The 25,642-nt window shown below is 36.1% G+C and overlaps 1 protein-coding gene across 2 annotated transcripts in view; it reads left to right on the top strand.

Moving 5' to 3' along the window:
• Window positions 1-1,044: 1,044 nt before the first annotated feature.
• LOC149783615 (uncharacterized) overlaps window positions 1,045-25,642 on the top strand; it is a 47,414-nt gene continuing 22,816 nt past the window's right edge. For both annotated transcript variants that reach the window (XM_089931867.1, XM_089931866.1), the window contains exons 1-5: window positions 1,045-1,421; window positions 9,249-9,440; window positions 12,413-12,551; window positions 16,839-16,920; window positions 22,584-23,556. In XM_089931867.1, the coding sequence (XP_089787993.1) occupies window positions 1,248-1,421; window positions 9,249-9,440; window positions 12,413-12,551; window positions 16,839-16,920; window positions 22,584-23,556 (1,560 nt within the window). In that variant the 5' untranslated portion in view covers window positions 1,045-1,247. The remainder of the gene's footprint in view (window positions 1,422-9,248; window positions 9,441-12,412; window positions 12,552-16,838; window positions 16,921-22,583; window positions 23,557-25,642) is intronic.

Genomic DNA, 25,642 nt, shown 5'->3' with positions numbered 1-25,642 from the left:
CGGTCATGCGCATTTGACGTAGGGCAACTCGAGTGACCTATTATTTATTCATCGTACGTGAAATGAGAATTGGTGATTATCGACTGCCGCATATAGTAAAGAGTAATATAACAGCCCATTGTTGTTGTGTTGGTTATAACAGCAATGTAATGTTTGTCTTTTCAAACAAATGTACAGTAAGCATTCGAACACAAGCACCGTCCACCATTTTTAAAACTGGTATTTGGTCGCCTTTTTACAGTCTTGACCTCAAGGTCATTTCAAGCTGAAATTTGCCTATTTCATTCACATGGTTATACCGAAATGTTTTGTGACTATTCAACTTAAAAAATAAATTCACTTTTTCATTCGATCAGGTATTTAGTTTTTTGTGCTATTTTTAACCTCCCCAAACATTTTTTGCATCTAATACCATAATTATGAGTATTACACAATTTTACATTATATCTTATTATTTAAACTAATAACACAGATTCATTACACTGTTACTTTACATATATACAGTGAGATGAAATCACAATTTAGTAAACAACAATTGCCATTTTAAAATTGAACTATGTTAAGATAGCTTTGGTTAACTTTCATCTCTTTAAAATAAAGTAAAATACAAAAAATTATGTTGAAAATAGCTTACCTTGAATACTTCCACAATTCTAAAAATGATAGACAGAAATTCTTAACAAATTCATAATTCACATTTACATAGTGTATATAATTGTTTATTACATTAGATCTGCCATTGTATAGTGTATGAAGTATCATGCTGGTACCGTTATCCCATTTTTACCATGGATTCGCAAAAAGTAACGGAAAACAGAAATGTGTAACCGTTAGCTAGTAATTCAAGCATATGTTTACTTCCAATCTTTTCTCTCCAAAATTCAACGCAAAGAAAAGATACTACTGAAATAATAGCTCAAAATATGGATGACCCCGGGGTCAAAAGGTCCGCGCTAACAAGTGGTTTTGGTTATACACCTTATCTATACAGTGATTGACTGGTGCAGATATTGTTAGCTTTATCTGACATATGCAAAGGTAATTTTACCATTACAGTCTGAATTCAAAACGAGGCAACCAAAACAACGTATTTACGTACGATGATTAATAATGTAAACAACGTTGTGATTAATCTCTAAAATTATCACAAGACACGTTTTTGTTATTCAATCGACATTCTGAAGGATACAAGAGCATACCAGACTTAAACAGAGAAAAAAAAAAAAAAACCCAAAAAGAAACAAAAGATGGAAGCAGAGCGAAAGAGACGTAACAGAAAGAGGGCAATTTCTTTCACGGAGGCATTAAGGGAAAAGTATTGTAGCAATCAGGATTTTTGTACACAGGGTTTTGTTATCGTCTTTCAAGGACGCCATAAATCAGATGATCAAAGTGCAGAATTCGGATACCTTCAAAATGTGGTATACACATTGGTCAAATTATAACATAAACATTTAACATCTTAGATTTGAGATCGTAATTTTGTGAAGTCATTTGATTGTCAGTCATAACATTTTTAGTTTACAGTTGTTTTTTGTATGCGTGTGGTAATTTAACATGTTTATCGATTTATTTAGTCTAAATATTTTCCTTTCTAACCCCCACCATAAATGTTGGAGGGATAGATAATGCTAACCTACTCCTACAATGTAAGACCTCCCTGATACTTATGTTTTGGGCAAAACATAAATATCAGGGTTGAGGTCTTACATTGTAGGTCTAATGTTAACCTTGTCTGTCCATCTCTTGTAATGGGTCAACATTTTGTAAACATGGTAATACTAGTCCTACAATGTAAGACATTGACCCTGATATTTATGGGTGGGGTGTATGGGTCACCAAAACATAAATATCAGGGTTTAGATCTTACATTGTAGGTCTAATGTTAACCTTGTCTGTCCATCTCTTGTAATGGGTTAACATTTTGTAAACATGTTAATACTAGTCTTACAATGTAAGACATTGACCCTGATATTTATGGGTGGGGTGGGCGGGTCACCAAAACATAAATATCAGGGTTGAGGTCTTACATTGTAGGTCTAATGTTAACCTTGTCTGTCCATCTCTTGTAATGGGTTAACATTTTGTAAACATGGTAATACTAGTCCTACAATGTAAGACATTGACCCTGATATTTATGGGTGGGGTGTATGGGTCACCAAAACATAAATATCAGGGTTGAGGTCTTACATTGTAGGTCTAATGTTAACCTTGTCTGTCCATCTCTTGTAATGGGTTAACATTTTGTAAACATGTTAATACTAGTCCAACAATGTAAGACATTGACCCTGATATTTATGGGTGGGGTGTGTGGGTCACCAAAACATAAATATCAGGGTTGAGGTCTTACATTGTAGGTCTAATGTTAACCTTGTCTGTCCATCTCTTGTAATGGGTTAACATTTTGTAAACATGGTAATACTAGTCCTACAATGTAAGACATTGACCCTGATATTTATGGGTGGGGTGTATGGGTCACCAAAACATAAATATCAGGGTTGAGGTCTTACCTTGTAGGTCTAATGATAACCTTGTCTGTCCATCTCTTGTAATGGGTTAACATTTTGTAAACATGTTAATACTAGTCCAACAATGTAAGACATTGACCCTGATATTTATGGGTGGGGTGTGTGGGTCACCAAAACATAAATATCAGGGTTGAGGTCTTACATTGTAGCTCTAATGTTAACCTTGTCTGTCCATCTCTTGTAATGGGTTAACATTTTGTAAACATGGTAATACTAGTCCTACAATGTAAGACATTGACCCTGATATTTATGGGTGGGGTGGGCGGGTCACCAAAACATAAATATTACTTCAGACTTTTTAAATTACTGATGCAATACAGTATATTTAAGCGAATTATATACTTTTAATATTTTTCACATATAATGAATTAATAAACAAAATGGGATAACATTTGAGTGGATGAGATGACACATCATCATGATCTAGCGTCCCTTTGTGTGGTGGTGTGCAAAATTATGTTTTCCTTCTTCTACTTTTGTGCATTGATAAAGTAATATATGGTGAAAGTTCACATCCAGTAAGATTTCCTTGAAAGCTGATTGAGGGGCCCCGAGTGACCGAGTGGTCTAAAGCGCTCTCCATTACGGATCACTGCCATCTCACCTCTGTCTGCGTGGGTGCGAGTCTCGGATTCGACTAATGTGGGTATGTGAGAAAGCTTGCCAGTAGCTTATCGTGGGTAGGTGGTTCTTTCCGGGGTTTTCTAGGGTTCTTCCTCCAACATTTATACTGGCCGCCATGTATAGTCTATCGTGTGCTGAAAAATGGCATTAAACCCTACAATAACAAGAACAAAGCTGATTGAAAGTCAACTCTATGCTCACCCAAGTTATTTCCCCTTTATAAATATTTGTATACATAAATAAGTGCTCATCCCCCTAGTCCTGCCCCCAAAGGGATGGGATTATATTAGAATATGCCCAATACCAGTCTCAGGATCTTACAATTTACTTGTCATACATGTACTACATAATATATATTTATTGTAAGCAATGACACAAGTCCCAGTGGGATAAGATAAAACATCTTTCAGGCAAGTGCACTTTATCATAAGCATGCCCTGACAATCAGTCTTTTTACCTGGTGAAATATTCATTCAAGTTTTGTTTCTGTAGTATGCGCTGCCATGCAACCTTTTTCCATGCAAAATATTCATCCAGGTTTTCTTTCTAGAGCATGCCTTGCCATGCAACCTTTTACTAAGTGAAATATTTATTTAAGTTTTCTTACTAGACAACATTTGACACTGACAGCAGTCTCAGGGTTATGCTCCATCTGCTGGTAGGTTGATTGCCCAACCTTAAATGGGAATGAAAAAACAAGCCCCAAAAAGATAAAAATTGAGTGAATGTGAAAGAAAGTTTGAACATAAAAAAATACAAAAAAGTATATTAAAAAAATTGGATACCACTGCGAGTTTCAAACTCATAATATCTTGTTTGCAAAGCATTGCACAGAAAGAGAGACAAATGGGTGTTTATATACGAGATGCCCTAATCTCAATGATTGCTATAGCCAACTAACTGGTTGTTACCTGAGACCATGCACATGTATTTATAATGGGCGTGATAGGGGGATGAACAGACATGCACATGTACTTATAATGGGTGTGATTGGGGATTGAGCATACATGTAGTCATACATTCAAACCTGTCTTTACAGTCACCTGAATTAGACCTTCAGCAGCCATGTTTCCTAACCAAACAATGGTTACTATCTGCCTTTAGTGATCACAGGAGCATATCGACAGTGACTGCTTTGTCCATGCAAATTGAATATTTGCTTCAAGAGGAAGACATTTTGTGATAAAGGAATATAATGTGAATTAATGTGCAGACATTTCTATTCTTGCTTTTACTCGAACTGCATTCATGTTGGCATACTGTTTCAAAGGCATCAATATGTGACATTTATGGATTTCCTATTCATCCAGCTTTTATGGATTTCCTATTCATCCAGCTTTTGTGTATTTCCTTTTCATCCAGCTTTTATGTATTTCCTATTCATCCAGCTTTTATGTATTTCCTATTCATCCATCTTCTTTGGATTTCCTATTCATCCAGCTTCTATTTATTTCCTATTCATCCATCTTATATGGATTTTCTATTCATCCAGCATTTATGGATTTCCTATTCATCCATCTTCTATGGATTTCCTATTCATCCAGCTTTTATGGATTTCCTATTCATCCATCTTCTATGGATTTCCTATTCATCCATCTTTGGATTTTCGATTCATCCAGCTTCATTGTATTTCCTATTCATCCATCTTTTTTGGATTTCCTATTCATCCAGCTTCTATTGATTTCCTATTCATCCATCTTCTATTGATTTCCTATTATCCATCTTCTATGGATTTCCTGTTCATCCGTCTTCAATGGATTTCATATTTATCCATCTTCTATGGATTTCATATTCAATCAGCTGTTTTGGATTTCCTATTCATCCAGCTTCTATTTATTTCCTATTCATCCATCTTCTTTGGATTTCCTATTCATCCAGCTTCTGTGTATTTCCTATTCATCCATCTTCTTTGGATTTCCTATTCATGCATCTTCTATGTATTTCCTATTCATCCATCTTCTTTGGATTTCCTATTCATCCAGCTTCTATTTATTTCCTATTCATCCATCTTATATGGATTTTCTATTCATCCAGCATTTATGGATTTCCTATTCATCCATCTTCTATGGATTTCCTATTCATCCAGCTTTATGGATTTCCTATTCATCCATCTTCAATGGATTTCCTATTCATCCATCTTTGGATTTTCGGTTCATCCAGCTTCATTGTATTTCCTATTCATCCATCTTTTTTGGATTTCCTATTCATCCAGCTTCTATTTATTTCCTATTCATCCATCTTATATGGATTTTCTATTCATCCATCTTCTATGGATTTCCTATTCATCCAGCATTTATGGATTTCCTATTCATCCATCTTCTATGGATTTCCTATTCATCCATCGTCTATGGATTTCCTATTCATCCATCTTCTTTGGATTTCCTATTCATCCGGCTATTAGGGATTTCCTATTCATCCAGCTTCTATGTATTTCCTATTCATCCAGCTTTTATGTATTTCCTATTCATCCAGCATCTATGTATTTCCTATTCATCCATCTTCTTTGGATTTCCTATTCATCCAGCTTATATGGATTTCCTATTCATCCATCTTCTTTGGATTTCCTATTCATCCAGCTTCTATGGTTTTCCTATTCATCCAGCTTTTATAGATTTCCTATTCATCCAGCTTCTGTGTATTTCCTATTCATCCAGCTTTTATGGATTTCCTATTCATCCAGCTTCTATGGTTTTCCTATTCATCCATCTTCTGTGGATTTCCTATTCCTCCAGCTTTTGTGGATTTCCAATTCATCCATCTTCTTTGGATTTCCTATTCATCCAGCTTTTATGGATTTCCTGTTCATCCAGCTTCTATGGTTTTCCGGTTCTTCCAGCTTCTGTGGATTTCCTATGCATCCAGCTTTTATGGATTTCCTATTCATCCATCTTCTATTGATTTCCTATTATCCATCTTCTATGGATTTCCTGTTCATCCGTCTTCTATGGATTTCATATTTATCCATCTTCTATGGATTTCATATTCAATCAGCTGTTTTGGATTTCCTATTCATCCAGCTTCTATGTATTTCCTATTCATCCATCCTCTTTGGATTTCCTATTCATCCAGCTTCTATGTATTTCCTATTCATCCATCTTCTTTGGATTTCCTATTCATGCATCTTCTATGGATTTCCTATTCATCCATCTTCTTTGGATTTCCTATTCAGCCATCTTCTTTGGATTTCCTATTCATCCAGCTTTTATGGATTTCCTATTCATCCAGCTTCTATGTCTTTCCTATTCATCAATCTTCTTTGGATTTCCTATTCATCCAGCATCTAAGTATTTCCTATTCATCCAGCTTTTATGGATTTCCTATTCATCCAGCTTCTATGTATTTCCTATTCATCCATCTTCTTTGGATTTCCTATTCATCAAACTTCTATGGATTTCCTATTTAGCCATCTTCTTTGGATTTCCTATTCATCCAGCTTCTATGGTTTTCCTATTCATCCAGTTTTTATGGATTTCCTATTCATCTAGCTTCTGTGGATTTTCCTATTCATCCAGCTTCTGTGTATTTCCTATTCATAACAGGTTTCTCATATAAGCAAACTTCTATTTGAAATTGGCAAGCAACTGGTTTCTTCAGATATTACTTTCAAGCATTGCATAGTAAAGCCTTTTCAAGTCTGCGACAGAATAGTCAGTCTTGTAATTAACCGTGATGTACAGGGTTCTGCAGGATACCAAAATCTGCATAAAAGTATGAGTCCTGGTCTTTTTTTAATCCATGGTATGCAAGATTTTTTGTGAGTGAAATTTTTTTATTTGATCAGTTCCTACAATACAAGAATCTGTCATGTAGTATGTGAGCAATCAATCAAAGTGATTGTTATGGAATTAGCTAATTAGCTGATGGCCCATGGGTTAGATCTTAGTAGACAAGGAGATTAAGACATCTGTTAATCTATGACAAATACCTAATGATCATTGTGACACGTGCTTTGACACCTGTCTTTGATAAATAGTTACTCATCACAGTTTTGATTTATTATCAGATCCTAATAAACCTCCTTCTGTGATGTTTAGAACACTTCCAGTGAGTCTGCTTTGTAAAGGGAGAGATGTGTGTGTCTGAGTATGTGTTTGATTTAGGATTTTATCGTAGCTTTAACAAAAATTCAGTCATTTCACTACTATGCCTACAGTGTGGCAGTTTTTATTGATGTCTAGCACTGGGGCGTCATGCCACAGACATGTACAAACATTTCCCACCCAGTTACATTATCCTGACAGCAGGCCAAACAGTCCCAACACTAACCTCTTCATGCTGAGCACCAGGCGAGGCAGCTTCTAGTACATTTTTTTATAAGTTTTTGGTATGACTCCGCCAGGATTTGAACCCGTGACCTACAACATCTGAGGTGGATGCTGTAACCATTAGGCCACCAGAGCAGTCAAGTTTTGTAAAGAAGTACATGTATGTTACAGTACTCATTATAATACTGTCCCTGTGAGCATTGTAATATACCATCTTATACTGGGACTAACTTGTAATGAACTCCATCATTATTCTGGGGTCCATGTCACCTGTAACTATTATACTGGAGTGTTTCATAGTGAAGAAGTGCTGTACATGCAGGGTATTAATACAGTAACTTGATCTGGGTGCCTGTTTATTATGGGGCCTGTTGAGCCGTACAGTGGTATTAATACAGTAACTTGATCTGGGTGCCTGTTTATTATGGGGCCTGTTGAGCCGTACAGTGGTATTAATACAGTAACTTGATCTGGGTGCCTGTTTATTATGGGGCCTGTTGAGCCATACAGTGGTATTAATACAGTAACTTGATCTGGGTGCCTGTTTATTATGGGGCCTGTTGAGCCGTACAGTGGTATTAATACAGTAACTTGAGCTGGGTGCTTGTATATTATGGGACCTGTTGAGCTGTACATGCGGGGTATTAATACAGTAACTTGATCTGGGTGCCTGTTTATTATGGGGCCTGTTGAGCCGTACAATGGTATTAATACAGTAACTTGAGCTGGATGCTTGTTTATTATGGGACCTGTTGAGCTGTACAATGGTATTAATACAGTAACTTGAGCTGGGTGCTTGTATATTATGGGACCTGTTGAGCTGTACATGCGGGGTATTAATACAGTAACTTGATCTGGGTGCCTGTTTATTATGGGGCCTGTTGAGCCGTACAATGGTATTAATACAGTAACTTGAGCTGGGTGCTTGTTTATTATGGGACCTGTTGAGCTGTACATGCAGGGTATTAATACAGTAACTTGATCTGGGTGCTTGTTTATTGTGGGACCTGTTGAGCTTAGCATGATCCAATGTTCTTTCTTGATCCTTGATCTGGGTGCTTGTTTATTGTGGGACCTGTTGAGCTTAGCATGATCCAATGTTCTTTCTTGATCCTTGATCTGGGTGCTTGTTTATTGTGGGACCTGTTGAGCTTAGCATGATCCAATGTTCTTTCTTGATCAGATGCAATTCAAGTACTCAGGTAAAGTTACTACACTGATGATGTGTTTATTTATACACTTAGCCTATCTAATTATTTTTTTAATAAATGATAAGTTTTTTATGTTGTGGTTCTTTCATTTTGATTCCATAAATCTGCTCCCTTCATGTGGCTGTGTAAGGTGACATAAACCAGGAATTTAAATGTGTATCAGGTACAAGATTTCTGAAAAAGCAGCCTTTATCATGGCAAAAGAGAGAAGAAACTTGTCTATAAAGGACGCTTATTAAACCACAACAGAAGTGCTTTGTATGAAGTTGTACTTTATAGAAAGGTGGGATATGTGGAGGATTTTTTTCAAACTTTCTAAATATCTTTTACGATTAGGTTTCCGATATTTGAAGGTATCTGCTAAGGCAGGTTACATTGCATATGAGCATTAAGGCAGGTTACATTACATATGAGCATTAAGGCAGGTTACATTGCATTTGAGTCTTAAGGCAGGTTACATTGCATTTGAGCATTAAGGCAGGTTCCATTGCATATGAGCATTAAGGCATGTTACATTGCATATGACCAATAAGGCAGGTTACATTGCATATGAGCATTAAGAGGGAGAGAGAAAATTACTGAGTAAAGGAAAATTCTTAAAATACTTTTGTCTGTTTCAGGTACTATGCAACAATCACATATCCAAGGCAGGTCTTCCGGCAGGTGGTTTGTGCTCTCTGTGTCCAAATGTGGTTGACTTAGATGTATCGGGAAACTTGTTCACTTCCTGGAATGAAGTTTTGCCCATCCTGTGTCAGCTTAAGCACCTAAAATTTTTCAATCTTAGCTACAACAAAATCAGGGAAAGCAGGGTGAGATATATGCCTTAGAAATTTTTCAGAACATTTTGTTCTCAATGATGTTTAAATTTATATTAGAACAGCATATATTTCAAAGTCTGGTGAAGTTTTTCTGCTTGCTGGTCATGCAGCTAAAACAACCTTAAATCAAGAGCTACATCCATAGCTTGTTTGTTACTTAATATTGCCTTTACATTCACCCTATGGGCTGTGATATAGGGGATGTAACTCACAAACTGTTATGTGTCCTTCTGTGGTATGACTACATGTAACAAGTTATTTATTGATGTTTTTATAAAAAATATGTCACTATAGCGCTGTATTTTTATAACTGACATTTTATGCCCTTCCAAGAATTCCTTGGTAATTGCACAAATAATTCATCCCTTTTGCAGATTGCAACCAGATTGGCAAACTAAATACCAGGTTTAGTGGATTTCCAGCCATTAGTATTGTAGAAGTCACAGTTGCAAACAAGTGGATATAAAAATAATGGTTGAATTGACCTACCAATGTGGGATAGCATATTTGAAGTGAAGGGACAATTACTTAAATTTATTTTGTTATTTTTTTGTCTTCATTTTATTAATTGAATCATTTACACCAGCATCTGCTTAAGCCATAGAAAATGTCAGCTCTGTGGTCTAGATTAATATATCCTGGTCCTGAAAATTGAAGGTCCAAAACCTGTCTGATGTTAATAGTACTAGCCTGAATGATCATTAGTATTTCTTGTTTCTAAATGTTCTTTATAATCCTTAAATTATCATTTTGAGGAAAATGCATGTTTTAATCTTTATTTCATCCAAAAAGAGTCATAAAATTGCACTGAGGCATCAGAAGTTGAAAGACTAGTGGTTGGTCAGCTGGTTGCTGTGGCTTTAATGTCATTTTTCAGCAAATGATAAACAATGCATGGCCTTCAACATATATGGTGGTGAATGAACCCTGTGGAAACCTACATTGGCCAAGCCAGAGACTGAAACCAACCCAGACAAATAAGAGATGAAAAACCACTTGGCTACTCAGACACCCAGGACCCAGAGGGACAGGTGGTTTGAAATTTTACTATGAATTGGAAAATTTAATATTGATTCATGGGTCACCAGTCTACACTTGATCTTCAGCAATCAAATATTTTGTCTGTTCTCAGCCTTAACTAAAACTATGCATCATCAGTATTGGCTTGCTGTACGTTTTATATGGAAGACTTAGAGTTTGATTAAGTATGGATTTACCAGCATGGGGCAAGAATCCACCATGGGGATTTCATCTGCTACATGTTACACTGCAGTACCATTAAAGGTGCCATGTCACAAAAATGTCACAAACAACAACAAAATAAATGTATTTTGGACTTTCCAGGATCAATGGAAAAGACATGGCTATAGGTTGAGTTTGGACTTTCCATTGTCACTGGAAAAAGACATGGCCATGGGCTGAGTTTGGACTGTCCAGGATCACTGGAAAAGACATGGCCCCGTGGATTGAGTTTGGATTCTGCAGTATCACTGGAAAAAGACATGGCCATCGGTTGAGTTTGGATTTCCACGATGACTGGAAAAGACATGGCCCTAGGTTGAGTTTAGACTTTCCATGGTCACTGGAAAAGACATTGCAATGGGTTGAGTTTGGACTTTCCAGGATCACTAGAAAAAGACATGGACATGGGTTGAGTTGGACTGTCCAGGATCACTGGAAAAGACATGTCCCCATGGGTTGAGTTTGGACTGTCCAGGATCACTGGAAAAAGCCAGGACCATGGGTTGAGTTTTGGCTTTGATCAGCATACAGCATACCCTAAGTCAGCAAATCATTCAAGTGCTATGTTCAAAAGCACATCTGATTTGAAAACTGAATCACTGGTAGCTCAAGACACAAGCATAGAGCATATTACTTACACCAGAATGGTTATTGATAATAGGTCAAGCATACCCCTTTCTAACATCAGAATCCTGATTGCTCAAACCTTTACAAAGTTGTGGGCAGGTCAGAAGCAAAGGCCTGAATGACTTTTCAATACCGCATGTGAGGTGATTACAGCTGGGAATATTTCTTTGAATTTGAGTTGGCTTCTAAGATTCAGCAAAAGAATGGTTTAGATTTGTACAAAATTACATCAGCAGAAATGGCTGAACATATTTCCTCAACTCAGTGGTTTAGATTTGTACAAAATTGCATCAACATTCATAGCTGTACATATTATCTCAATTTAATGGTTTAGATTTATATAAAATTACATCAGCAGTCATGGCTGTACATATTTCCTCAATTCAGTGGTTTAGATTTATACAAATCAGCATTCATTGCTGTACATATTGCCTCAATTTAATGGTTTAGATTTGTACAAAATTACATCAGCAGTCATGGCTGTACATATTTCCTCAATTTAGTGGTTTATACTTGTACAAATCAACATTCATTGCTGTACATATTTCCTCAACTCAATGGTTTAGATTTGTACAAAATTCCGTCAACATTCATGGCAGTACATATTTACTCAGTTCAATGATTTGTACCTGAAAGCCTAATACTTGCCTGAATTTTCAGTTTGCTTTAAATTTTTATATTATTTCCTATCATTAATGGTAATGCACTGTAAATATTTGAATGTCCAACTTAGATGTTGGACCATGTAGACCTTGGCAGGGCAGGGTCCTACTAGTCATACACGATTGAGGCTAAAGCTGAAATGGAAGGCCCTGATATACATTGTGTAAAATGTTTCCTGTATGTTCTAGGTTACACACGCACACACACACACACACACACACACATACATACATAGTTCCCAAAGGAATTGGCTTGGACTGAGAGAAAGGAGAGCTATGCAGTAATAGCCAATAAGTATTGAATATTAATTTAAATCAGTTCACCTCCCACACAAAAAGCTAGATTTCCTTGAACTTGTTAATCTGAACTTTTCTTAAAGAGCAGCTTCATACTCATTTATCTAAATTATTTTAATCCCTTTTTTCCCACAGGATCTGCTGTATTCCTGGTCAGGAGCTTTGCCTTCAGTGGAGAACTTTGTTCTAAATTCCACACAAGTCCCATTTGAAGATGTTCTTCATTTGTCCAAGTTGATGCCAAATCTTAAGGAACTACACATTTGCAACAATGGTAATACTTTTTTTAGTTTTGTAGTTTTTCTTGAAAATATGGAACAGTCAATCAGGGTGATATACAAGGGAGATAGGGAGATGAAGTAGCTCGTTAGTTTTGTGTCAGGCTTGTAATCCATTGGTCCTGAATTTAATACCAACCCAGATCAGCAGCTTTGATGTGTCCTTGGTAAACGTACTTTGTTCCAATTTTCAAGCTAAATATTAACCATTTTGAGTGAGCTCCCTTGCGTGTCATATGACCCTGACATTTAATAACAGCTGGTGTAACATACTGTGAAGAAAAATTCAGTAATTTTTTATGATTGGCTTGTAAAGCTTGCCATATGCTTTTTTGGAAAACGGGGTTGGTTTGGGAATGCTGGATGGTCTGTACAATTACATACTTTTAACTTTTAAAGGGCAATTGTAATCTGAGGGTTTGTAAATTTAGATCAGAAAAATCACATGGGGTGCATGGATTGGGGCTTGTTGTTATTATTATGGTATACACAAATCTTCCTGTACAGTGACATTGAAATGGGGAGTCAAAAGTAGTTGGGAACCAGAAGTAGTCCACAGAATTTACAGATGTGTAAAACATTTAAGATCATTATCATATGACTGTTTATATCCAGTCAGATTGCAGAACCCTCAGTCAGTTCATAACAGTTGCAGTTATAAGCATGTAAAACAAGCCCCATTATAAATGTGATATTTCCATAAAGCATGTTCCATTATGAACATGCACATGATTTGGTACAAAGTAAATTTCTTTATAAACCAGGGGTGATCAAATTGTTGTTTTATTTACTAGTCGAAGACAAGTGGTTTCAGAAAAACTACTTGTCCCACATACCTTTTCACTTGTCCCAAAATTGTGATCTCTTGCATAGATTCAATGAAATGTATGCATTTTAATCCATAGAAAAAAATAAAGAAATAATCTACAACACATTTATTTCATCAAAGGGTTGAAATATTTTTCTTTTTTCTTTTCACTATTTTATGCTCTGATACAGTAACATCAGTACTATAGTTATTCTAATAGATGCCCCAGGGGCAGTGCAGTGGGTGTGTTGAGTACCATTTATCACTGTTTGAATGAAAATGTTTATAAATTATTTTGATTTTTCAAACAGATTTTGTATTTCGCATGTTCCGTTTTAATTTGTTGGACATACCATAATTGATATATATATATATGAATCTCTAAGCCTCTGTAAGGAAAATATTGTTTTGTTGAAAAATGTGGGTATTCCTTAGAAGGTGTGCTTCTTTTAGAAAAACTATGGTACTTTCATCAGCAAGAATGGAAAGGAATTTGCTGGAATTCAGATGTTCCCTAACTTTTTTTCTCAAGACTTGAATAATTGACAGAATAAAGCCTCTTGCCAGAAGATGTTGTTGGACTTGCTGACCAGTGTCATGACTATACAAGGCTTTATGAACTCCTAAACTGTCTAGAGACTTGCGCGATTGAATCTTGAACTTGTCAGTTCCATTGAGAAATAAACTGGTTGAATTTGAACCCATGCCAGGTTTAGATATTGTTTGCTGTAACTGCAAAAAGTCTTCTTGCAAGTCTGTGAATTCAGTTTGTGGATAATTATCAGCCCAATATAGCTGACATTTGTCTCTGTATTAGACAGGACCTAGCTAGAGAATACTTTAGACTCATACCATGTTTTATCACTCCACCTTAACATTAATTTTCCTTCTCACCATGGAGATAAATTTGTAATTTGTGTGTGTCTTGAACCACAAACAGGTTTATAAATCCTTGAAAAAAACATGGAAACAAAACTAAAAATTTAAAACTGAATTTCACTGCTAACCATGTTAATAATCATACTTGATATGTTTTGTTTAAGGTATTTTGATTGGCTGATAATTTGGTTGCCTAGCTCAATATGTACTAAGCTGTAATTATAGCACATTTGACAGATACCAATGACACTTACTGTCATATCACAGGATGTGACTATATTCACATAGAGAGGTAGAGTCTAGTATTCGGGGAGGCCCAAAATATGTGAATATCCAGATACAAGTAGATAAAGTGACTAAAGTATGAATATCAGTGCTTGGCTGACTTGTTACTAAATAGGAAAAGAGCATTTGTCGAGGACTAGCACTTTGGAAAAGCATTATTACTTGATGTCAAAAATGAATAGTCCATGATGTGAGGCTGTGGGATTTGTATCAGCCCAGTAAACATAGATGTAATTTTGCTTAAAGCTAACCCCATGAAAAACATACGTGTGCTTTTGCATAAAGCAAATCCCATTGGTTCTTCTATATAGTTATTATACATGATGTATTTCTGAAAGAGGGACATTTATAAGGCGAAGTTATTTGCATTTCCAGCATATACAATTGAGAGAATTGAGCTTGGACTAGTACAAATTACAGTAACTTGAGCAGTTTCTAAAATAGGGAAGATGAATTTTTTGGCAGAAGAGTCACAGAGTGCTTCCATGTATTTAACTAACCAACCACCCAGGCTGTGTCAACACAGTCCTTCTATGAATTTAATTGACCAATCACCTGGGCTGTTTCAAATAAATTACACAGTCCTTCCAGGTATTTAATTGACCAATCACCTTGGCTGTGTCAGATAAATCACACAGTGCTTCCAGGTTATTAAGTGACCAATCACCTGGGCTGAGTCAGATAAATCTGGGTCTTGCAAGTTGTCCATTCAGTTAAGTAAGACAGCAGCCTCTCAATGCAGCCTGCTTGGAAAACATTTAAACTGAAATGCCTCCTCCTGATCACTCAGTGGGACATTAAACAGATCTACCTCCTCCTAATCACTCTGTGGGACATTAAAACGAGCTATCAGCTCCTGATTATGTAACTCATACTGTGTAATTGTTTTCTAGTTCATACTGGGTAATTCTTACCTAATTCATACTGGGCAATTCTGTCCTAATTCATACTGGATAATTCTTACCTAATTCATCATGGATAATTCTTACCTAATTCATCATGGATAATTCTTACCTAATTCATACTGGGAAATTGTTTTCTAATTCATACTGGGTAATTGTTTTCTAATTCATACTGGGCTATTGCTATTTAATTCATACTAGGTAATTCTTGCCTAATTCATACTGGGTAATTCTTACCTAATTCATACTGGGAAATTGTTTTCTAATTCATACTGGGTAATTGTTTTCTAATTCATACTGGGTAATTGTTATTTAATTCATACTGGGTAATTCATTCTTAATTCATACTGGGCAATTCATACCTGATTCATACTGAGTAATAGTTATCTAATTCATACTGCATACTTGTTATTTAATTCATAGCAGGTAATTGTAACCTAATTCATACTGGGTAATTGTCAAGCACTTTATATATTTACAAGTCTTTAGGAAAACTGAAAAAGCTTAATTGCAATATTAATTATAGCGGTAGGGAAAGGTAGATGGCCTCTTCATTGATTCAGCTCGCCACATTAATGCTAAGTGTTAACTATAATAACCTTACCTGTTCAACTTAATTAATGCAATAGAACTTAAACCTCTTTGGTAAAAAATTCATTTAAGTTAAGGTCAGTACAATTTTTTGCAGTTATATCAACATTTTTGCTCAATATTTTGTTTTCTTCAAATGATAAATTGACAGAATTATTCACCTCCAAATATAAAACTTTGTCATCAAATTATAGAATATGATTTCTAAATTTTTTTAGTGAATCATGGTATCTTAAAAGAAGCCATTATTTGTCCCCAAACTGTAGGTTATGGTTGAGTATGGACTATATATTTTACATATCAGTTATAATGTAATGTATTTCTTCTATGATGGATGGTTTGTTCACCATTCCCTTTTATGTTTTCCTAAATATTAGCCCATTTTAAGCTGATGATAAACATATAACCCCCCCCCCATGCCACCCCACCCCACAACTATAAAATTACAACATGGACCTCATGGCTCTGTTGTACAATTTGATACATTTATATATTGTCAGTATCTGTTTGCAGTGTGGTTTAATTTCATTTGCAGTATCTAGGAAGCATGCATGTCCAGTCTGATACAATTCAGTGTGGTTAAATATAAGAATGCCCAACATGGAACATGTCAGCATCCTTTTATAATCATTCAAAGGCACACGAAGATAAATTGCTGACAGTTTTTTAAGATATTTATAGTCAAAACCTTGCAACTTTGTATACATGTGAAATCCCTTTTATGTATCTGCAATTTATACTTATTTACATCCACAGCAATCTATGGATTTATGTACTGATTATGTTTAGATTTATTTTCTTCTTCCTACATCTTTCAGACTACAGTGTTCTTCATGAGAGAAATCATGCAGGGCTGAAGACAGTGGAATGTCTACGGATGAATAATAATAAAATCTCAAGGTATTTATATAAGGGTTGTCAAGCATAAATGCTCTTTGGAATGAAACTAAATATGGTTTGCTTTTCCATCCTGTTATGATGACCGACTTTGCTTTATCATGTTTTGCTGTTAATGACCAGCATCATTTCTTACCTAATTTTCTTATTTTCAAGAGGGGTGCACATTTTATAGAACTAAATTTATTTTGCAAGGTTGACCTGACATATAGGGTGAAAGCATTATAACTACCTACATGTGTCACATTCTTTGTTATACAGTGAGCAGTGTCTAACTGTTTAATTGATTCAGGGTGGTGTTTGTACAGGTAATCTCTGCTGGCTAATTGTTTATTTGAATCAGGGTGTTGTTTGTACAAGTAATGTTTGCTGGTGAATTGTTTATTTGAATCAAGCTGGTGTTTATACAGGTAATCTCAGCTGGCTAACTGTTTAATTGAATCAGGGTGGTATTTGTACAAGTAATCTCTGCTGGCTAATTGTTTAATTGAATCAGAGTGGTGTTTGTACAGGTAATCTCTGCTGGCTAATTGTTTAATTTAATCAGGATGGTGTTTGTACAAGTAATGTCTGCTGGCTAATTGTTTAATTGAATCAAGCTGATGTCTATACAGGTCATATGCTGGCTAGTTGTTTAACTGAATCAAGCTGGTGTTTGTACAGGTAATTTCTGCTGGCTAATTGTTTAATTGAATCAGGGTGGTGTTTGTACAAGTAATCTCTGCTGGCTAATTGTTTAATTGAATCAGGTTGGTGTTTGTACAAGTAATGTCTGCTGGCAAATTTTTTTATTGAATCAGGGTGGTGTTCGTACAGATAATCTCTGCTAGCTAATTGTTTAATTTAATCAGGCTGGTGTCTATACAGGTAATCTCTGTTGGCTAATTGTTTAATTGAATTAGGGTGGTGTTTGTACAGGTAATCTCTGCTGCCTAATTGTTTAATTGAATCAGGCTGGTGTTTGTACAAGTAATCTCTTCTGCCTAATTGTTTGATTTAATGAAGCTGATGTTTATACAGGTAATCTGCTGGCTAGTTGTTTAATTGAGTCAAGCTCGTTTTTGTACAGGTAATATCTGCTGGATAATTGTTTAATTGAATCAGGTAGTGTTTGTACAAGTGATGTCTGCTGGCTAATTTTTTTTATTGAATCAGGGTGGTGTTTGTACAGGTAATCTCTGCTGGCTAATTGTTTAATTGAATTAGGGTGGTGTTTGTACAGGTAGTATCTGCTGGCTAATTGTTAAATTGAATCAGGTCAGTGTTTATACAGGTAATCTCTGCTGGCTAATTATTTAATTTAATCAGGCTGGTGTTTGTACAGGTAATCTATGCTGCCTAATTGTTTAATTGAATCAGGCTTGTGTTTGTACATGTAATTCCAGTTGGATAATTGTTTAATTTAATCAGGGTTGTGTTTGTACAAGTAATCTCCACTTGCTAAAGCTTTTATATACCAAACATAATTAGGATTTATTGTCTTGGTAAATTTCATTAGATAAAATAATGGCAGCATGTCTGAAATGAAAACACTGGTGTTGCAGTCAGGGATGTCATTTCTACTTGGGGAGAGGCAAAATTTTACAAGCTTGTTAATTTTCATATATGGGCTACAGCAGTTTTACAGCAAATGCAAATTTGGGGGGGGGGTGCAAATCCCCCCAATGACGTCCCTGGTTGCAGCTGGAGGAGAAAGTTTAAAAGCTGAACAGTCCAGTTAAAATGAATTCGTTTTTATCAGTATAACTTCACTTTCATGTTTCAGTACATTCATTTATGTCTGTATTGATTTTTATTTGTTTCTTATCTTTGAATTAATAACTAAATTAGAACACTGAATGCCATGAGAAGTCATTGAAAACTGAAAACCAGTCATTGAAAGCTGAAAACCAGTCATTGAAAACCCATTGAATTTCAGTTCTGATTTGTATGTACCCTATGTATGTTCTATGGCAGAACTAAGTTTTTTCCCCCCTTTCTAGATCAAAAATTGAGCTGCATTTTGTACATTAATACATGATATACACAGCAGAATATAGTCAAGTTGTGAACGCAATGTAATGTGATGTATTATTATCAAGGTATGAGTTGTAAGAGCGTTCTTTTTTCGGACACAAATTTTGTTTCTTCATTATAATTGTTAAAAAGCCTGCAATGATTGAAACCACTTGGTATACAGTTCTACAAGAAGAGTTAGGTCCAGTTTGATTTTCACTATATTAGACATAATATATGTGAGTTACAGTCCATGTACGAACATTGCATTGATATTGGTAAGGACATCTGTGGCATATCTACCCATAGTGTATGATCAGTATCTTGAGATCATCTATCTGCTCCCTTTTTTCCTATCCCAGCGTTGTAGTGTATATACTGACCTATTAGTCTGTTCAAACTACAGACACTACTGACCCTGATCTGCCTTTGCATAGTGGCCATGTCCTTAGGAATAATCTGTAGATCAGGGGTCTGCAACCTATTTTACATAGCATGCCACTTTTTTTTCTGGATTAATTACAAAATGAATAAGCATGTGCCACCAGTAAGAGAGTAACACAGTTAAAATAGAGATTTTTGGCTGCCTTTTGTGTGCCACCTTGTGGCTTGGATGCTGTAGATTGTTGACCCCTGCTGTAGGTTAAAAAACGTATACCTTGATCTGTCGTTGCATTATGAACTGGCAGAACAGGGCCTGTGTTTTTTGCAATTGGATCCAACTTATAAGCGATCAAATTTGATACATTGAAACCTGCTGTAATATACACCTAAATAAAAAAAAGTTTGAATGTTGCTGTTAAAAGACATTTATGGACTCATTATTATTTCACTGGCATGTTTCACCTTTATATAAAGAACATCAGCCAAGAGAGGGGGAACCCCTGAGTGGCCTTTATTGACAGGATTCACGGTACTGATAAGGTACCGTAAGTTATATCCTTCTGACTGTATTGGTACATACTGTTTATCATTTTCATTTAAAAACCTTACAAAAGTCTATTTTTAGCACTTTTAGGTATTTGAACTAATTTAGATTTATATGCATCAAAGCACTGTTGCCATATATTTGCAGTGTGCTACTACACTCCCCCCTTGATAACTCGCACCCTGATAACTTGCAAACCTGCTTATAACACGGGGTCAGGCATGGATCCCATATTTTTAAAACCAGAAAATACCAAAAAGCAAAAGTGATCCATATTTCTTGAACTTGAAAAAAATTGTAATCCAAATTGGTAACGGAAACATTGATATATCGCTTGTTTTATGGTCAAAAGTGGTAGATATGACCTGGAAACTAATTAGCATTTTGAAACGATCAGCATTTAAAAAGAAGTCATATAATTGGTTACATTTCCTTTCCAAGCGACAATTTTACTACACTGTAAATAAAGATATTCAAGGAAATTTTGATCAATGAAAATGTCACTTATGCCTAGTGTAGGCAGTACATTAATACTTAAATGCCAATTAAATAATTTGTATTAAGTGAAATTTGTATTTCAGTTCTATCTGTTAGTTTCACTTAAGCGTAATCACCATAAATGCAATGTGTATTTAAACATAAAATGTGTCAATCTACCATAACAGCTATGTCTGCAAGCGTTTCACTAATAACCTGATTAAGTGCAGACTGTGTTTTGATAACTGACTTGTAGAAGTATTTGTTGTGTTGTTGCAATAAATTAACAGCTGGCCTCCTTGGCATTAGGCCCTATCATGTTAATTATGTCTTTTGGATCAAATAAAGGAAGTGGAATATATAAAAAAGTTAAAAGGCACGCAAATCCTACATACTTAAAATCTGGCGGTCCCAGTCATGTGTCGGGTGAACTCACTTCACTTGATCAATTGAATGCTGTTATAAGTTTTATTGTGTATGTAGCATAAACTACCTTAAGTTAACTGACTCAGTCATAACTGTGATCAACGATAGTCATGCAACCAAGCAAAACGAAACTTCATAAAATAAATAGCTTGGTTTCACAGATACAGACCATTGTGGGCAAGTGATTTTCTGAAAATTTCTGAGCTGGCACATAGAGATATCCTCAGGGATGATAAGGAGTTTCACTATTCCTTTCAATGAAATCACGACATCAATACTGACATAGATGACTGTCTCAGGAAATAAATGTCATTAGTTTCTGAGAAAAAAAAGAAACTTGTTTGGTGGTATATCTGCAGATAGTCAGGTTTCCAGCTAGTTTACTATTTAATACCACTTCAAAAAGCAGACTAATCAACAAAACAAAAAGCAGTGACGTAATACACATGTATTTACTTACACATGATGGATGGTTGTTGAAACCAGTTGAAAAATCTTTTACATGTTGGAAATTTTGAAAATAAATGTTATTTATACAGAATAATGAACAACTTCATTAGAAAAAGTGTGTTATTAACAATTATTATCGACATGACTGTAAAAGGTGGATTCAGTCATTCAGTGGCCCAGTTTGCTACCCCCCCCCATTTTTCTCATGTATAAGCAAATTTTTTGATTGTTGGAGGTCCCTCGATAAATCGCACCCTTGCTTATAGTGTGGTCTATGTTTGTGGACCCCATTGTGCACGAGTTATCTAGGGAGAGGTGTATGCTGTTTTATTATTTCCTTTCATGCCATTTAATTATCTCCCTTGGCAATATAGTCATGTGAGTTTATGGTATGGTCCTTTGTCCCATTTTGCGCATTGTCCATATACAATGGCAATTTACAAGTTCTTTTAAAACCCTGCTGGACAGAATTTGACCGAATTCGATAAAAGTGTGCTTTAAATCTGACATCAAATATGGTTGCCACTACTTCAGATTTGACCAACATTAATAAAAAATGAAATCTCTTAAAACAACTTCTCAAAAAATCCAATCAACATTATCTAACCAAATTTGATGGATTGCATCCTAGCATAAAGTATTTTCAATTATTGTACACATGATCTCAGTATGCTGCAAAATATGGCAATAAAACAAGAAGTATAGATCCCTTCTTTCAGAAACAGCTCAAATACTATTCTGGTTTTGAGGGGTTTTCAAATTTATGAAAATGATGCTTATTCACTTTTAAATATGTCCAACATTACCAAACATAAACATTCTTTCAAAACTTCTTATTAAACGTCTCAACAGAATTTGACCGAATATTACACAAACCAACCATTCTGGCATGAAGGAATTTTAGGTGTATACAGATGTAGCCAATCCATAGTCAAAGATGGCTGCTGTTAAGAACTTGAGTTACTTGTTCTAAAACAGTGCTCAACAGAACTTTTCCAAATTTGACAGACTGCATACTGGCTTGAAGGCCTTTAAAAAATTTATATAAATTATGCCAAACCATTATTAAGTATGACCACCAGTGCTAAAAGTAATAATGTAAACAGCTTTATACTTGAAAGAACATATTTAACCAAAATAGATCAGTTTTGACAGAAAGCATTGTGATATTGTGGCGTTTAAATATTGGACAAATGTGCCGATGTTCCGTGGAATATGGATAAAGATACCAAATAGATGTCTTCATAACATATGCAGTCAACAGCATCAGAAATATTTAAAGGTAGAATCCTACTGACCCAAATTCTTGGCCGACTTCATTTTCATTTGACCGTTAGACGTCAGCCAGATGAGTGATCTCAGGCCTACATCATGACCTTCTTGTTTTCAGTTGGTCTGAGATATGGAAGCTTAGATCTTTGCCCAATCTGCACACCCTGATCCTGTCTGGCAACCCACTTAAGGATGTCTTTTGTGGGAAAACAGAAAGCAGCCAAAATATTGACAATGTTCAAGTCAGTTTAGATGAAAACAGGAATGAAACACTCACAGATTGCTCTTCAATTCTTGATGAAATTATCCTTCAAGTTGCAGAAGGCACAATAAAACTTAGTGCTGATGAGACTGGTCTCATGAGGGAAAGAAATAATGCGAACAATTGGTGCAGAAATCTTGTAGAGGAAATTTTGGCAGCTGTTGTTCAGGACTTCCCTTCATCAAAATGTTGGTGTCAAACAGTCAACAGTGAAAACTTCCATGATAAGAAAGAATTCAATGCTGACAGCCAGGAATGTGAAAATTTCATACCATCTAGTGGTAACTCTGGTGATCAACATTTTCATGGCAAGAAAGACTACCAAAGAGATGAGACAGATTGTTGCAGTCACTATAATGAAACCAGCTGTTTTTATACAACTAATGCATTGTCCGCTCCAGTTGATATACCAGAAAGATGCATTGGTCCTATGGAAAATGGTAATATAACAAATGAGGAGAAAATTGAATCTGTGATCTCAAATGAAATCAGACTAGACATGAACAGTGTGATCTCAAAACCAGATCGTGACAGTGAGATGTCTGGCCAGAGCAGGTTTCTTGCATGTGATCATTGTGAAGTTGAGAAAAGGTCGCACATGGATGCTGGTTGGAAATTCTCAAATAACAACTGCACATGTGAGACAGACACAGCTGGTGAGATGAAACAAGAGAAATGCAAGACATCTGATGACCCAGAGAGAGACATGAATGTGAAACAGGCATTTGAAAGACTTGAGACATTGTGTGTCAGTGAAACAAAGCTTCACCACTGGGACCACCTGAAATCTTTATGTGCATTCCCAAACCTCAAATCACTCAGGATTAAGGTAATTTAACAATAACACAACAGCTTTTTGTGACTTCTGTATAGTGTAATACACATGTTCTTGCTTTCCATGAATGTCCTTCAGGCATGTACAAGAGAGACTGTCATTCAGGCATGTACAAGACACTGTCATTCAGACATGTAGGGTTTAGTGCCATTTTTCAGCACATGATAGTAAAATGGGTTTAGGATGAACCCCGGAAAACCCTGGGAAGAACCACTGACCCACGAGAAGCTACTGGCAGGCTTTCTCACGTACCCACGTTAGGCGAGCCTGAGACTAGAACTCATGCAGACAGAGGTGAGATGGCAGTGATCCGTAACAGTGAGTGCTTTAGACCACTCTGCCACTCGGGGCCCCCATTCAGACATGTACAGAGAGTATATCATTCAGGCATGTACAAGAGAGTGTTATTCAGGAATATACAAGAGAGTATGTCATTCAGGCATGTACAAGAGTGAGTGTCATTTAGGCATATACAAGAGAGTGTCATTCAGGAATATACAAGAGAGTATGTCATTCAGGCATGTACAGTATTGTGTGTCATTAGGCATGTTCAGTAGAGAAAGCCATTCAGGCATGTACACAAGTGTATTATGCAAGCATGTACAAGTGAGTGTCATTCAGGTGTGCACAAAAGAGTGTATCACTCGAGCATGTACAAGAGAGCTTGCCATTCAGACATGTACAAGAGAGAGTCTCAGTCAGACGTATACAAGACAGTGTGTCATTCAGGAATGTACAAGACTGTCATTCAGGCATGTACAGAGAGTGTGTCATTCAGGCATTTACAGAGAGTGTCAGTCAGGCATGTACAAGAGAGAGTGTCATTCAGGCATATACAAGAGAGTGTTTTATTCAGGTGTATAGAAAAATGTATGTCATTCAGGCATGTACAAGATAGAGGATCATTCAGGCATGTACATGGGTGTATTATTTAGGTATGTACAAGATTGTCATTCAGGCATGCAATAAAGTGTTATTCAGGCATGTACAAGACATTGTCATTCAGGCCTGTACAGAGAGTGTGTGATTCAGGCATGTACAAGAGAGAGTGTCATTCAGGCATGTACAAGAGTGTGTCATTCAGAGATTGTGTCATTCAGGCATGTACATAAGTGTGTCATTCAGGAATATATGAGAATGTGTCATTCAGGCATGTACTAAAACATCTGTCACTCATGCATATACAAGAGACTGTCATTTAGGTATGAACAAGAATGTCATTCATGCATGTACAATAGAGTGTGTCATTCAGGCATGTACAAGATAATCTGTCATTCATGAATATACAAAAGAGTGTCATTCAGGCATGTACAAGATAGTGTGTTATTCAAGATTATACAAGAGATCAATTCATTCAGGCATACACGAGACAGTGTGTTATTCAGGCATGTACAATAGAATGTGTCATTCAGGAATATACAGTAGAGCAATTTATTCAGGCATACATACGAAATTGTGTCATTCATTCAAGTACAAGAGGTTATGTCATTCAAAGTTGTTCAAGAGAGAGTGTAATTCAAGCATTTACAAGAGATTTTGCTATTCAGACATGTAAAAGAGAGTGTGTCATTCAGGCATGTAAGAGAGTGTGTCATTCAGACATGTAAGATAGAGTGTCATTCAGGTATACCCAAGAGAGTGCATCTTTTAGGCATGTATAAGAGAGCATGTCATTCAGGCATATACAAGAGTGTGTCATTTAGGCATGTAATAGAGTGTGTCATTTAGACATGTACAAGAGTATCTTTTAGGCATGTAAAGGAGTGTGTCATTCAAGAATACGCAAGAGAGTGTGTCATTCAAGCATGTACAAGACAGCATGTCATTCAGCATGTACAAGTGAATTCAAAATATAGTAACCCTTACCATTCATTATGTTGCCCCCTTGACCTCCAGCAAGACTTCCTTTATTCAACAATCAATAGCCAAAACCAAGCTCTCTGGTTACATCTGGGCTCAAAGCCGGACTACATGTATTCGACATACTTTAGCCCACACCTATCATTTTGGTTGCCTCCGGGCTCCAAGCAGGATTAGCTCTACTGAGCATGCAGTAGCCCAACCAAGGGTTCTGGTTGAC

The sequence above is a fragment of the Sinohyriopsis cumingii genome, chromosome 14 (genome assembly GCF_028554795.1).
Source record: "Sinohyriopsis cumingii isolate HCF-2022 chromosome 14, ASM2855479v2, whole genome shotgun sequence".
Taxonomy (NCBI): domain Eukaryota; kingdom Metazoa; phylum Mollusca; class Bivalvia; order Unionida; family Unionidae; genus Sinohyriopsis; species Sinohyriopsis cumingii.
Note: the sequence above shows the minus strand (reverse complement) of the source record. Positions and strands in the feature narration are given on the sequence as shown.